General features: G+C 37.4%; 1 protein-coding gene across 23 annotated transcripts in view; it reads left to right on the top strand.

The window, feature by feature from the left end:
- Positions 1-15,454, top strand: part of LRRFIP2 (LRR binding FLII interacting protein 2) — a 129,197-nt gene that overhangs the window by 49,222 nt on the left and 64,521 nt on the right. For 12 of the 23 annotated variants that reach the window (XM_050780299.1, XM_050780316.1, XM_050780305.1 and 9 more), the window contains 4 exons: positions 4,102-4,188; positions 5,565-5,615; positions 12,102-12,158; positions 12,257-12,301. In XM_050780299.1, the coding sequence (XP_050636256.1) occupies positions 4,102-4,188; positions 5,565-5,615; positions 12,102-12,158; positions 12,257-12,301 (240 nt within the window). The remainder of the gene's footprint in view (positions 1-4,101; positions 4,189-5,564; positions 5,616-12,101; positions 12,159-12,256; positions 12,302-15,454) is intronic. The other 11 variants (XM_050780315.1, XM_050780313.1, XM_050780311.1 and 8 more) reach the window with 4 other exon arrangements.

Raw genomic sequence — 15,454 nt, 5'->3', positions numbered from 1 at the left:
GCCAACTTTATTTTGTTTTGTTTGTTTGTTTGTTTGTTTGTTGAGACAGAGTTTCACTTTGTTGCCCAGGCTGGAGTGCAGTAGTGCAATCTCGGCTCACTGTAACCTCTGCCTCCCGGGTTCAAGTGATTCTTGTGCCTCAGCCTCCCGAGTAGCTGGGATTACAGGTGTGCACCACCACGCCCAGCTAATTTTTTCCGTTTTTAGTAGAGATAGGGTTTCGCCATGTTGACCAGGCTGGTCTTGAACTCCTGGCCTCCACTGATCCGCCCGCCTTGGCCCCCCAAAGTGCTGGGATTACAGGGGTGAGCCACCACGCCCAGCCTTTACTGTGAATTTAGTTAAATCTTGGTTGTCCTTTATTGTTGTATCCCATTTGTTTTGTATGTATGAGGTGTATATTAAAATGATTCTGTAGCAGCTCTTTCATGTGATTGTATTCTGAGGTGAAAATGCTAGTGTTAACTACCTAGAAGTGTGTTTTATGTACCCATAATTGTCTATTCAAAAATAATTTTAAAATATATCATAATATTTTGTCTACTAGGTTGGAATCAGTGTTGGCTCCTTGCTACTCCTGCTAATCCATGTTCCTTCAAGCATCTAGTAACAAGTATAGAAAGAACCAGATAAAGTAGTTTTAAATCCCATTTATTTCTTTTAAAGCATGTAGTTTTAGTGGCCTCTCTTCAACACAGTCTCCAAGGGAGGTAACACTGAGTTGGCTAAGTAACAAAGGGAAGAGTGTTTGTGTGTCTCTGAAGCCCATGTTCTTTCTGTTCCTTTCCTTTTTGTAGTTAAAAATGTCTTATTAAAGAATATATTTTAATTATCTCTAAGTTGGGTTTTGTGAAGGAAGTCTCATTTTAGTATAGATTGTACAGAATTGGCCACAGACAAATCTTAGAAGGATAAAATTGGCATTCTTGAATTAAATTTCTAAAGGAAGCTTCGGGTACAAAGCTAATATACATGTAAATGAAAATTCCTGCACACTGATAGGGCTTTCTTAAAAAGGTTTGAAAGTTTTGATGCTTTGTGATTTTAAAATGTATTTGCTATCTACTGAAGCATAAAAGCCTTGAAGTGTTTTCCTATTTAAAAAAAAAAAAAAGAAACTCTAATCAGAAAGTAGTGCCTACTGATAGAGGGGAGAAGAAGGCAGATAACTTGAAGCAGAGCATAGGTTTTGAAAAGATGGAGGCCAGTGTAAAATTCATGGGAGAAAACTAATTGCTCTAGATTGTTAGTGGTTACAGCTTACGGCTGGTAGATTACAATATACTTTGCAGGGGTTTTTCTATTGAAAGACCAGTTACACAGACTGGGAAATTGCCAAAATTGGAATAGTTGAGTAGCAGTTAACTATTTAACTCTCTCTGCTTCTTAGAAGCCTGCTATGACTTTGCCAGGCGAAACTAATTTCTCCCTCCTACATGCTTCCTTCCCATAAGCATTGTGTTTCTGTATCCTTCAACTTTGTGAGTTGCTTTAGGGCAGAGCATATCTTACTCTGTATTTTCAGCACCTAGCATAATTGCTTACATGTAGTAGATCCTTTTAAACATTGGCTGAGTTTATTCTTATGAGACTTGGGCACAAATATAACAAAATGGGAAGACAACAACTATTATCCAAGGGAATAGTCTGAATCAGAATTAAGATGTGACCAAGGACAGAGGAAACCATTCCACTACCATATAGAAACCAGACAGTAGATTTCTAAGTTTCACGTGGCACGTTAAGCTACTTCCTTATCTCATTTCCTTGATACGGTGACCTATGCCCTGCAATTCATTTGTTTTTTTAGCAGACATTAAGGCGTAAAAGTTGTGGGGTGAGAGAAGCATGGAATTTTAATACAACATAATAAAGCCACAATAGAGACATGGGTATAGAGCCTTACTTTATGAAAGAGGGACTGGGAGGAATCTTCATAGAAGGTAATATTTTACTGAATAAGAGAAGGGAGAACAGCTCCTGCCAAACAGTTTGTGAAGAGAGGCATAACAGAACACAATAGAGTCCAGGAATGGAGAGAGATGGGATGCATCCAGTACACGTGGAGCAAGTAGAGTAGTCTCCACCACCCCCATCCATAGGAGATACATTCCAAGCCCTCTAGCAGATACCTGAAGCTGTGGATAGTAGCAAAGTTGATTGCTATCAATCGGAACACGTTTCTGTTCATGTTTTCCACCTACAAATGTAATGCCTTTTCCATCTTAACTATCATGAACTGTGGCTGTAACTTTTGCAGTTTGAGGTGCGGCAGCAAATCTAGCGCAAATTTCTTTTTCCTTCTTCACGATTTCATGGATAGAAGATTTGTTCTTACCATAGATCTCAGCAACCTCAGTGGATGATTCTTTTTTCTATTAAGGTTAGAATGTTCACCTTTTCACTTAAAGGAAGCACTTTATGGCTTCTCTTTGGCATACCTGGATTGTCAGAATCACTCTTGCTCTTCAGGACCATTATTAAATAAAATGAGGATTACTCGAACACAATCACTGTGATTTGATAACTGAGACAGCTAACAAGTGGGTAGCATAGACAGGATGGATATGCTCAACAAAGGGATGATTGACGTCCTGAGAGCTTTTATCATACTACTCCGAATGGCGTACAGTTTAAAACTTATGAATTGTTTATTTCTGGAATTTTCCACTTAATATTTTTGCACCTTGGTTAACCATGGGTAACTGAAACCACAGATAAGGGGGGGACTACTGGACTTGGAAATAAGGTGGGGAACTGACTGTGAGGAGCCTTATTTCATTTTTGCCTTTCTTCTTTCTGTTCTTCCCTTTGTGCTATTCTGTGGAGTTTTTGCTTTAACCATAAGTAATAAGGAGCTGGTGGAGGATTTTGTGCAGTGGAATGACGTGATCAGAAATAATACGTTTTGAAAGGCTGATTTGTCCATCATATAACCATATAGAAGATAAATTATAAGGCAGATTCTGGAAGTAGGTAGATGGATTTGGAGGTAATTGCAGTAGTGCAAACAAGAGATGAAGAATTCCTATGGTATGATTCCATTTATATGAAATGTCCAGAATAAGTGAATGCATAGATACAGAAAGTAGATTAGTGGTTGCCAGGAGCTGGGAGGAAGGGTTAATGGGGAGTGCCTACTAATGGGTACCAGGTTTCATTTTGGGGTATGAGAATGTTCTGGAATTAGTCATGATGATTGCACATCCTTGTGAGTATACTAAAAACCACAGAATTGTATATATTTATTTATTTATTTTTGAGACAGGGCCTCACTCTGTCATCTAGGCTGCAGTGCAGTAGCGTGATCTCAGCTCTCTGCAGCCTCCACCTTCCAGGTTCAAGTAATTTTCCTGTCTCAGCCACCCGAGTAGCTAGGGTTACAAGTGTGTGCCACCACGCCTGGCTATTTTTTTTATTTTTAGTGGAGACAGGTTTCATCATGTTGCCTAAGCTGGTCTCAAACTCTTGGCCTCTTGTGATCCTCCTGCCTTGGCCTTCCAAAGTGCTGGGATTACAGGCATGAGCCACTGCATCGGAATTGTATACATTTAAATAGTGAATTTGATGATATGTGAATTCTGTCTCAATTTTAAAACAGAGAGTTGGGGAATGGGGAGATGAAGAGTTCCTGAAATGAGCAGGAACAGTGAGAATAAAGAAAGCTGAGATGGGTTTGATAGAGACTCAGTGGTGGAGAATTGTCGGTACTTGGAGACTGATTATTGGCAGTGTCCAAAGTGAAAGAGAGGTTGGCTCTGAAGTTTCTAGTTTATATGATTGAATCAATGGGGAAAAAATGCTGGAAAAAGAGTAAGTTTGGAGAGGCATATGACAAACTGTGTGAAAGTGTGTTGAGTGTGTAATCAAACAAGAAGTTAAAGGTAAAGGCCCGGATTTGAGGAGAGACTTAGGAACTAGAGAAAAAAATGAGTTTATAAGAGTTGATTAAAGCAATCAATCAAACTTGCTGATAGATAATATCTTGTCCTCCCCACCCCTTTTGCACAGTAATGTCCCATTTTTTCTTTATTTTCAAATCTGGTGTACAGGTTGTTTTTGTTTGTGTTGTATAAAGCTGAGTTTTATATTACTTTTCAGGCAGAGGCAAGGCTGGCAGCAAAACGGGCTGCCCGGGCAGAAGCAAGAGATATACGCATGAGAGAACTGGAACGGCAACAAAAAGAGGTAATTTGAGGGAATAACCCTAATTTCATGTTTGTTTCCCTGAAAATCAGTGCTTGGCTAGTTTATTCTGATGTGAATCTGGTTTCCTTTGAAACACTGAGAATAGTATAAACTGATGTATGTATTTTATCAAGCCATTCTGTGCCAGCAAATTAAATGTGATATTTGTTTTAAGTAGTAACAACAAACACATATAAAGCTATTATCATGTACATTGTTATAAGTTATTAGTATTATGAGTGCTTTACTTATATTAGCTAAGGTAGCTTTAGCAATGATAAAGTGTAGTATAGCTCTAATTGTCCTAAAATTTGGATTAATTATATTATGGTATCTATATGGTAAAACCTTGTAAAGTCATTCAGACTTACAATTTTAAAGCATATTTAATAATAGAGGAAAATATGTAAGAATATGAGATAAAAGGAAACCAAAACAATACAATTTGTAGAACCCCAATTTTATGTTACAAAATCCAGTATCCATATATAGCATCAAAAACTACTAGAAAGAAGTGATTATCAATACTGTGGTTTGTCTATGGTGGATTTATTGTTGGTTTTACTTTCTTTCTATACTTTTCTGTAATTTACAAATTTCCAATATGCTTTTATAGGAAAGGAAAACAAGAAAAAAATTTTAGGAATAGGCATATGGAAATTAGGCTGATTAAAATGAAATAAATATGCTTTTACTTTTCTGGCATTGACTTGGTCCTGAAAAGTCCCATAATAAATATTTTTGATGTTGTAGTAGTATGAAGGGGCAAAAGCCTGTGGGACAGTATTAAACACTTTCTTTTGATTTTGGTGGTGAATTTTCTGTGAGCAGGTTAAAAAGCAATGTAAATATTTTATGTTGTCACAGCTCAAGAAAAACACTAAAATTGACATGTTGCTAATTTTCTTTTAACCTCATGTATAGTTTCAAATATGGAATGCAGTTCTCGACTTGAAATGGAAGTGCTGCAATCTGTTGTCTTTTTACTCCTAAAATTATACTAAATATAATAATAAGTGAATGAGCTGAGGTGGAGGATCACTTGAGCCTGGGAGTTTGAAGTTACAGTGAGCTATGATGGCACCACTGCCCTCCAGCCTGGGCGACTAAGTGAGATCCTGTCTCCAAAAAAATAAATAAATAAATAAGTGAATGAGACAGTTATTAAATGTAACTTCTATTTACAATTCTCTTAACTACAGGGAACCATCCGTCTCTTATTATTGAACATATTTAGCTTACTAATTTTCTGTATTTCGAATGTGTAACTTTGAGTCAGCTATCATTGCTCTTTAGGAAAAATGTGTATGATTAAGGTTTTTGGAGAATGCAATATGTTAAAAACGATTTGGTTTATGAAACTTTTGCATTTCTAGCATCCTCATCATTCCTTTGATCGGAAATGGGGACAGATTCAGAAGTGGCTGGTAGGCCAGTATTGCCTGTACTGCATGTTGTGATCAGTTGCTGAAATAATGCAGTCTTGAAGTAAAACATTAACTAATCGTTTGCAAAGTAGGAGTGTTTGGCCTGTGTGAACCTAAAGGTCAGAGTGTCTGTTCTGTCTATAGTGGACCAGAGGTATATTTGGAGTCCAACCATTTTGTGTTGTAGTCAGTATCCTCACCTTCATCTCATGAATGCTCCTGATCAAGAAAGAGTGAGAAAATGAATGTGTTTTCTTTTTATGGATTTGTTCTTTTCTTCCCCACTTCTCTCTCCCCTTTTTTAAAAAAACTAAGTCCACATGGTCTTCATTGAAAGATGACCTAGGTAATTCTTTCATTTCCTCTGAAAATTACTCTTATTATTATCAACTCCTTCAGGTCCTTTTTAAGTTCTCTACCACTACTCTCAAATTGTCAGCTATAAAAGCAAATTATGAATCAGTAAAATGTTAGTTAATGTGAATCATTCCTAAATTTGAACTTTTTTAAAGCTTGGTAAGTTCCCCACTGTCTCCTATTACAGGGCTTCTTAACTTGTATATGACTAGGCTTGAGAGATGGGGTATGAAGCCTTAGATTCTACTGCAGACTTTCAAATGTAATTATTTTTATGGGAAATACCCACAGGTATTTTTGTTGTCAGATTCTCAAGATGTCTGATTGCTGCTAAACAAGCAACTTTCCTTCTTTTTTTTTTTTTGAGACGGAGTTTTGCGCTCATTGCCCAGGCTGGAGTGCAGTGGCACAATCTCAGTTCACTGAAACCTCTGCTTCCTGGGTTCAAGTGATTCTCCTGCCTCAGCCTCTCGAGTAGCTGGGATTACAGGCGCCCGCCACCACGCCCAGCTAATTTTTGTATTTTTAGTAGAGACAGGGTTTCATCATGTTGACCAGGCTGGTCTCAAACTCCTGACCTCTGGTGATCCACCCACCTCAGCCTCCCAAAGTGCTGGGATTATAGGCGTGAGCCTCCATGTCCGGTCTAAACAAGCAACTTTATGAGCAAATCTCTTCTATAGCAGCATTTTAAGGTACAAGCAGAATTTAAATATTTATTACTATAATGACTTTCAAATTTAAAACTTTATTGTAATTCTTGTTGTGATAGTGTTTTAGAAAAAAAGAGAAAGAAGATGTTTGGTTACTTAAAATTAAATGACCCCTCAGGTATGTGTGTGTTATTTTGGAGTGGAATCTGTCCTTTCTTGTAACCAGAACTTGCCTAATTAATTTTATTTGAAGTGTTTTCTGCATGTAATTGGGTTAATATTATTGATGATGCATTAAGAATGTTTTGTGTGAATAAAAGAAATCATTTTTGTTGGGAGCTATGGCTTGTACCTGTAATCCCACTACTTGGGAGGTCGAGGTAGGAGGATTGCTTCAGGCCAGGAATTTGAGACTAGCTTCGGCAACATAGCAAGACCCTGTCCTAAAAAAAATTAGCAGGGCTTGCTGGCATGAGTCTGTAGTCCCAGCTACTCCAGAGGCTGAGGCAGAAGGACTGCTTGAGCCCAGGAGTCCAGGCTGCAATGAGCTGTGATCACGCCACTATACTCCAGCCTGGGTGACAGGGCAAGACCCCATCCCTTTAAAAAAAAAAAAAATCACTTTGGCTTGCAAAATGTCTTTGGAAATGTTAATTTGTTCTTTTAATTATGCATTATAATTCTAAAATTAAATTGCCTAAGATAAGTCTAATGTTTGATTTCTGTGTTCACAGGCCAGGAAGATGAAATTTTTCTTTTTTATTTTACTTTATTTGTTTATTTTTGAGATAGAGTCTCACTCTGTCGCCCAAGCTGGAGTGCAGTGGTGCGATCTCAGCTCACTGCAACCTCTGCCTCCCGGGATCAAGTGATTCTTCTGCCTCAGCCTCCCGAGTAACTGGGATTACAGGCACTTGCTACCATGCCTGGTTAATTTTTTTTGTATTTTCAGTAGATACGAAGTTTGACCATGTTGGCCAGGCTAGTTTCGAGCTCCTGACCTCGGGCGATCCACCCACCTCGGCCTCTCAAAGTGCTGGGATTACAGGCGTGAGCCACCGCGCCCAGCCAAATCTTTTTTTTTGTTTTGTTGTTAAACCTCTGTGAAATGTGTGTAGTTTAGGCAGTGAGTATGCTAGATTTTCATCGAAAGGGGTGACCTTTGGGCTAGAGTTTTAAAATTCAGGAAGTGACTAATCCAAGTCTTGAGATTTATAGGCAGGACTTGGACATGCAGAGAAAGTGGCATTTCTTTACAGATGGGAATAATTATCACTTCTAACCCCTTCTGACACTTGCTTTTACCCTGTTAAAACTGATTCTTTGGGTCTGGGCACAGTGACCCATGCCTGTAATCCTAGCACTTTGGGAGGCCGAGGCAGGTGGATTACTTGAGGTCAGGAGTTCGAGACCAGCCTGGCAACATGGTGAAACCCTGTCTCTACCAAAAATACAAAAATTAGCCAGGTGTGCTGGCGGGCACCTGTAATCCCAGCTACTCGGGGAGGCTGAGGCAGGAAAATCGCTTGAACCTGGGAGGCGGAGGTTGCAGTGAGCCAAGATTGTTCCACTGCACTCCAGCCTGGGCAACAGAGTGAGACTCTGTCTCAAACAAACAAACAAACAACAACAACAAAAAACTGATTCTTTGGTGTGAGTGGGTTGACAGTAAACAAAAAGAAAAAGAAAAAAATTAAACCGATTCTTCCTCTCACTTCTTATCTTTGTCTCTCTGGCTGCTTTATCTATGACCCCATAAGAAGAAGTTGGCATGTAGTAGTTACAATACAAAATATAAATGGCTAATATTTATAGTAAAATAAATGATGCATACACACACAATCCACAATAGGATTGTCAGTTACTAGAAAGAAGGAAATTTTCTTGTATTTACAATTTCCCCTCATTATAAGACCTTTTTTTGGAAGTGTGATGTTGGGACATGAATAGGGAGTGAAAAGGAAGGAAGTTCAGAAATGAATACAACTTTGAGTGCAAACTGTATATCAGCACTGCGCTAGTGCTTTTTACGTAGGTTTTATTTCACATTATAAGGCAGGTATTACTGTCCCAATTTTATAGATATGTTTATAAAGAATTGGTGAAGTAAATAACTTGCATAGTCATTGGCAGAACCAGTATTTGAAGGTATGAGAGTGCCACACCTGGTAATGTGTTGGAAGGATGAAAGGACCAGGAAGAAAAGGACCTATGCCTTCCTGGGCCTCCCATTAGTGTTAGTTTAGTCAACTTTCCATGAACCTATTGATTCTTTTTTAAACTGGGTGTCTGTCTTAATCATTGTTGTATCCAAAAGAGTAAATGCATGTCTGGAAGAGTAAATAATGGTTTTTGAAGTTCCTCCTAATTTGAAACTGAAGGAATGACTTTAGCCTCAACTTAATAATAAATACTATTTGTTGACAGAAAAGATGGCCAGGTATATTCATAGGACTGTGGTTTTCTTTTAATAAAACCCTTCATCCTCCCTTCAGGTGAACTTTTAAAAACAAAGAGTATATTTCATTTTCATTAAATGTATCAGAACATCATTTTGAACAAACATATGTCTATTTTTTAAGGCATTGTACTGTTTGTTCAGTCTTTAGTGCTTTAGTATCAATAAGGACTTTTGGGATAATGACGATGTATTATTTTCCTCATTGTGGAATAGAGGGATACACCTTGTAACTGGCACCTAAGAACATAGTTTGCTGTAATCTTTTCTCTTTGTCCGCTGGTATAATTTATTCAAGAGAAACCAATTGGCAATGTAAATAGTACTCTAGAAATACCTGGGAAATGAAGCTTTTTGTTCTTCCAGAGAAGGGAGAATCTCTGAGTGAAAACCAGAATACCTTGCCATTTTCTTTCCTCCCTTCCCTCGCCTCCCCTGGCCTTCCCTCGCCTCCCCTCCCCTCCCCTCCCCTCCCCTCCCCTCCCCTCCCCTCCCCTCCCCTCCCCTCCCCTCCCCTCCCTCCCCTCCCCTCCCCTCCCCTCCCCTCCCCTCCCCTCCCCTCCCCTCCCCTCCCCTCCCCTCCCCTCCCCTCCCCTCCCCTCCCCTTCCTCCCCTCCCCTCCCCTCCCCTCCCCAGGGTCACTTTATATCATTGCTACCAGGATCTATTTCCCTCATGTTTGCCGCTGTGCAAAAGTATTCAAGGTAGAAGTAATTAAAAACGACCCAAATGTTTTGCCTTTCTATATCAGAGTGGTCCTACTTGGCAGGCTCTTAGTAGAATATGTGTTTTGGAAGTTTTTGGTGTAATTAAAATTTGCCTTGAGCTTGCCTCACTGTTTTACCTAAACATATTTGTCAAATAGGTTTAGAGAAGTGCTATCAGGTATGGTAGCCACATGTAGGTAATTAAATTTAAATTTAAATTGACTAAAATTAAATAAAATTTAAAATTTGGTTTCTCAGTTGCATTTCAAGTGCTCAGTAGCCACATGTGGCTAGTGGATACTATATTAGCACAAATATAGAACATTTCCATGGTCAGAGAAAGTTGTATTGGACAGTGCTTATTTAAGGTATAGTTTATGACTATAAGTATACTCTCTGTCCAAATTAACTGACCTGTATGGGGGTTTATATTTTATTCTGTAGTTTTTGGAAGTCTTTTTAGGCCAATTTTTCAAATGGAGCAAGAGAAGCTCTTTAAATATAGAGGTACTATATATCAATACTTAATAAGGTATTTTAATTTATAATTATTTTTATTAATATAAGGGACATAATTGAAACTATGACTTCATCTGTCTTTGCTGCATCTTTAATGGGGTGTGCTCTTTAGATGAGGTTTTTGAAAATGCTCTTATGTGATAGATGGAATGGAAAAAAGGCTACAATAAAGGGAAGATTAGACATTAAACCATATATTTACCCTAGTACTCCAAATAATATTGGAAGGGGCATGTGGAGTTAACTCACCTTTATGGTAAAGGCTTTTCAAACTAACCAAACTAAGGAGCCTAGAACTGATTACCACTTAATAAGCTGTACCCATCCTGCTAGGCTAACACACATGCCCCCAAAACTTTTGTGGTATCACTTGATAAAGAAAGGGAAGAAATTTTCTTGGCTTCTTGCAGACTACATGTGTCTATTGCGTAACAAAAAATGTAAATCAGTGGCCAGGCATGGTGGCTCACACCTGTAATACCAGCACTTTGGAAGGCTGAGGTGGGCAGATCCCTTGAGGTCAGGAATTCAAGACTAGCCTGGCCAACATGGCGAAACCCCATCTCTGCTAAAACAAAAATTAGCCGGGTGTGGTGGTGGGTGCCTGTGGTCCCAGCTACTTAGGGGGCTGAAGCACGAGAATTGCTCGAACCCAGGAGGCTGAGGTTGCCGTGAACTGAGGTCACGCCACTGCATTCCAGCCTGGGCGACAGAGCGAGACTCCATCTCAAAAAACAACAACGACAACAACAACAACAAATGTAAATCAGTGATGAATTCCTAAAGATCAGAATATCTGATTAGAAATTGAGTCATAGTAGTGCTTATAAACAGACTTCAGCATAGATTTGGTCAAGGGCATCAGTCACAGCAGATGTCAACCAGGGAGTTTTGAGGCATTGATTCATTTTACAAAAATACAGCATTGATAAGCCATGAACCCAGTTGATCAGTAATGTATAGATTTTCAGTCAGTGCACATTAACACTTTGGACTTGAAATTCTGAAAGATCAGAAATTCCTTACTGTTTGAGATGAGTAGGTTTTAGGGACTAGCCATTTTATCCCGCATGACTCAGGCCTTAGTGCTCCATTGCTAATAGCTAAATGTGGAAAAGTTTAGAATTACATTTAATTTAGTCAACTGTTAGGCTGCAATCATTTTTTAAAAATAATCTGTTTACGGCATTATTTGAGATAACTTGACCAACTCTAAAATATATATGTAATTATTTCTAAGTATAAGTAGTTTTTCATATTAACAACACACAGGCTCTGTTTCAGGCTCTGTTTCAGTTCTTTTCTAGTTAGAGTGGTAAAAGAAAAAAAAAGAAATCTTTACAGTAAGCGCAAAATTATAATCCAAGTATTTTTAGAATCATATACTGTTTTGTTAAAATACATCAGTGATAATGTAAACACTTCTTCCTACCTGCATAAACTGATGAGCACAATGAAAAAAATAGATTAATGTCTTTTTTTAATGCTGAACTCAACTTCTCTTTGTTGAGTATACTTGCACATTTTTATCTCGGTATATTGAACTCTCTTGGTCTTATACAGACTATTCCAAGTGGTCTGACATACATACTCCTGATAAAATAAGAACATTGCCAAGATTATTTCTACTTTCTTTCCAACCAAAGAATGTGGCTGCCCCAAAGATAAGTTGTCCAAACCCACCTGCTCTCAGGAGTTGTTGCTGTGCTGTTAACTGACTGTTCTTTGCGCAGTTCTGATAAACAACTGTCTGTTCAGCGATTAACTCTACATGTACTTTCTCCTTTCCCAGGAAGATTCGGAAAGGGCCAGGTATTCCCACCGGTCCAGTCACCATCGTCCTTATCTGGTTTGTAATAACCTATAAACTTGCCTCTGATACTTTTCCTCATTAGCTTAATGCAGTCACTCACAAACTTTTACTGTGTTTATTTTTATTTTTATCAGGGAGTTGAGGATGCATTGTCCATTCGAAGTCTTGGCAGTCACAGGGTTGGTATTTTAACTTGTCTACACAATACAAAGCTTACATGTGAACTTTCTTCAATTGCCTAAACAATCTGACAATGTTCATATATTTCTTTGCCTTTTTAAAAGAAGTATAAAATATTGGCAAAGACCTTTCATTGGAAAATGATGCTTTCTTTCAAATTATTGTCATAAGTAAATCAACTCTAAAATCATGAATACTTTAATCTATTAACATGGGTCTAATCTCTTTTTCTATAGAAGGACCTTTGATTTTGGAAAAAAATAATTAAGATTGATCTTGTAAAATAACATTTGTTTGGTTCTAACTTTCAGACTTTTCCTACTTTCATATCTTAAAAAATGACAGTTTATTAAATGCAAAATAGCTTTGGGGCTTGGATGATTAATTATAATTTTATTATGTGGAAAATTTGAACATCTGATTTGAGAAGTTCCCTGAATATGTATAGGAATTATCATGCTTTGACATTTTGATTAACATTTTATAGAATGCCCCAGGTTGTTTTTTGCATGGATTGTTATACATCAGGAGGAAGAAGAAGCTGCTCCTTAAAAACCCTCGTATTATGCCAAGACCCTAATTTCTCTCTTAAAAAAGTATACTTTAAACCTTAAAGCGGTACTTTTATTTTGCACATTGATAATGCTATGTGTATACTTGCTTTTTTTCCATTTTATTTTATTTAAATTTTTAAAATTTTAATAGCTTTTAGGATACAACTGCATTTTGGTTACAATGTTATATGTATACTTCCATGTAGTTTTTTTAATCAGTAAGATGATCTTACATGTTGAAGTCTCTATTTGTTAGTTTTCCCTGACTCTAATTTTCTTTCCACCTTGTATAAATGATAAAAATAGACTCTAATAAACTGAGTGTGCTCTGGCATACTAGTTATTGACATGTTTATATTCATAAATATAAACTCCAGGCTGGCTATTTTTCTTGGTGAATGTTCTCCAGGCTGGTTATTTTTCTTGTCGAATGTAATGTACTGTCTTTTTAGAGTAAGTTACTAAACTGGTTACTAAATCAGGAATATTTTAGTTATAAAACTTTAGATTTTTCAGAATATTGGCCAGACACGGTGGCTCACACCTGTAATCTCAGCACTTTGGGAGGCCGAGGCAGGTGGATCACCTGAGGTTGGGAGTTCACGACCAGCCTGGCTAACATGGTGAAACCCGTCTCTACTGAAAATACAAAATTAGCCTGGTGTGGTGACACATGCCTGTAATCCCAGTTACTTGGTAGGCTGAAGCAGGAGAATTGCTTGAATCTGGAAGACGGAGGTTGCAGTGAGCCAAGATTGCACCATTGTGCTCCAGCCTGGGCAACAAGAGCGAAACTCCATCTCAAAAAAAAAAAAAAGAATATTAACAGATCGTTACAGAAATCTAAGATAATTGGCAGCCTATAAATGATTTTACAGTAGAAAAATTTTAATAGTGAATTCATCATACTTCTCCCTGGAGATATAGTACTTTGTTTTTTTCTCTTTAAATATTTTGAAAAGGCCGGGAGCGGTGGCTGACATCTGTAATCCCAGCACTTTGGGATGCTGAGGTGGGCAGATCACCTGAGGTTCAGAGTTCCAGACCAACCTGGCCAACATGGCAAAAACCCCCATCTCTACTAAAAATACAAAAATTAGCCAGGTGTAGTGGCTAATGCCTGTAATCCCAGCTACTTGGGAGGCTGAGGCACGAGAATCAGTTGAACCCATGGGCGGAGGTTGCAATGAACTGAGATTGTGCCACCGCACTCCAGCTTGGGTGACAGAGTGAGCCTCTGTCTCAAAATAAAAATTAAAATAATTATTTTGTAAAGAATGATATAGGGAGTCAGTCAATAAAAGCTTTAAAGTTGAGTCTTAAAGGCTGTGAAAATAATCCTCTTCTTGTATTTATGGCTTTTTCCTTTTGCTTTTCATTATAACGTTCGTAGTGTGTATTTTTACACAGTTGTTATTAAGCTGCTTATTTGTAAATTTGTATGTGACCTTAGGAAACTTGATTATATATTTGTTTAACTTAAAGGTAGAACCAGCAAAATTTGAACATTTGGGAGCCTTTAAAACAAATCTGCAAAAAAAAAGAAATCTGCAGTTAAACTGATAATAACTGTATACCCAGAATGTATATAAAGTAATCAGGTTGATTTTATTTTTATGGCATTTGTATCATTAAACAAATTTAAGATATAACTGCAGTATTTAATTTCATTATGTTAATTTTGAAAATTTGTTAATATGGGATATAATAAAACTCCCAGTATTTAAAAACGTCAATGTATAAATGTAAAAATTAATAAAAGTTTTACATCCTAGAGGAGATTCTAGTACATTACTCTCTGTAAGTGTACATCTAGCACAGTTTAAATGTTTAGACTTCCCTGGAAACAAGTCTGAAAGCTCACTACTAATTTCATTTAAAAGAAATATAGTTGAGATAAAACATTTTCTGTTTTACCCAAATAATATTGAGAGTTCTAAGTTTTCATCAAATTATTTGCTTTTAAAATAACTTCTCCTTTAAGCTGAATATGTTAGACAACTTTTGTCCTCTGTAGAAATAAATGTGATGGCCTAAAACACTGACCTAAATTTCCTTGTGGTTTGCTATATAATTTTGGAGTTATGCATTTCTCAGCCAGTTATTTTTAAAAACTTAAGGCCGTGTATTAAGAGGTCTAATACTTTCTGAACATAGTATTTGATGTGTGAACATTAGCAGTACCTGAATGTGAGGTGGATATATTTATGGTCTTATGGTGCATTCTTAGGACTTTAGATTTCTCCTTTTGTCCAATTAACTTTCATATACTATCTTTTTGAAAGGTGGCTTACCAGAAGCTATCTGGGCTAGAAATGTTGGTGTCAGTGCTATAGACATTATGTATAAAAATAAAAACAGCAAAGGTAGTTCTAGACTGTGAATGGTAGGATTGGGGGAGGGATGATTACATCAAAGTTAGGAATTTAGAATTGAAACAGTCTGTGTCTATTAGTTTTATATAATGATTGGATTATTAATAGTGCAGAACATTAGTAGCTGCTTGGTCATTGCTTTATACATTGAAATACAAGAAGACAGTAAGGTAGAGATCCAAAATTAGAAAATGAAGTGATCTTGACCAGACACAGTGGCTCA

The sequence above is a fragment of the Macaca thibetana genome, chromosome 2, assembly GCF_024542745.1.
Source record: "Macaca thibetana thibetana isolate TM-01 chromosome 2, ASM2454274v1, whole genome shotgun sequence".
Classification (NCBI taxonomy): Eukaryota; Metazoa; Chordata; class Mammalia; order Primates; family Cercopithecidae; genus Macaca; species Macaca thibetana.
Note: the sequence above shows the minus strand (reverse complement) of the source record. Positions and strands in the feature narration are given on the sequence as shown.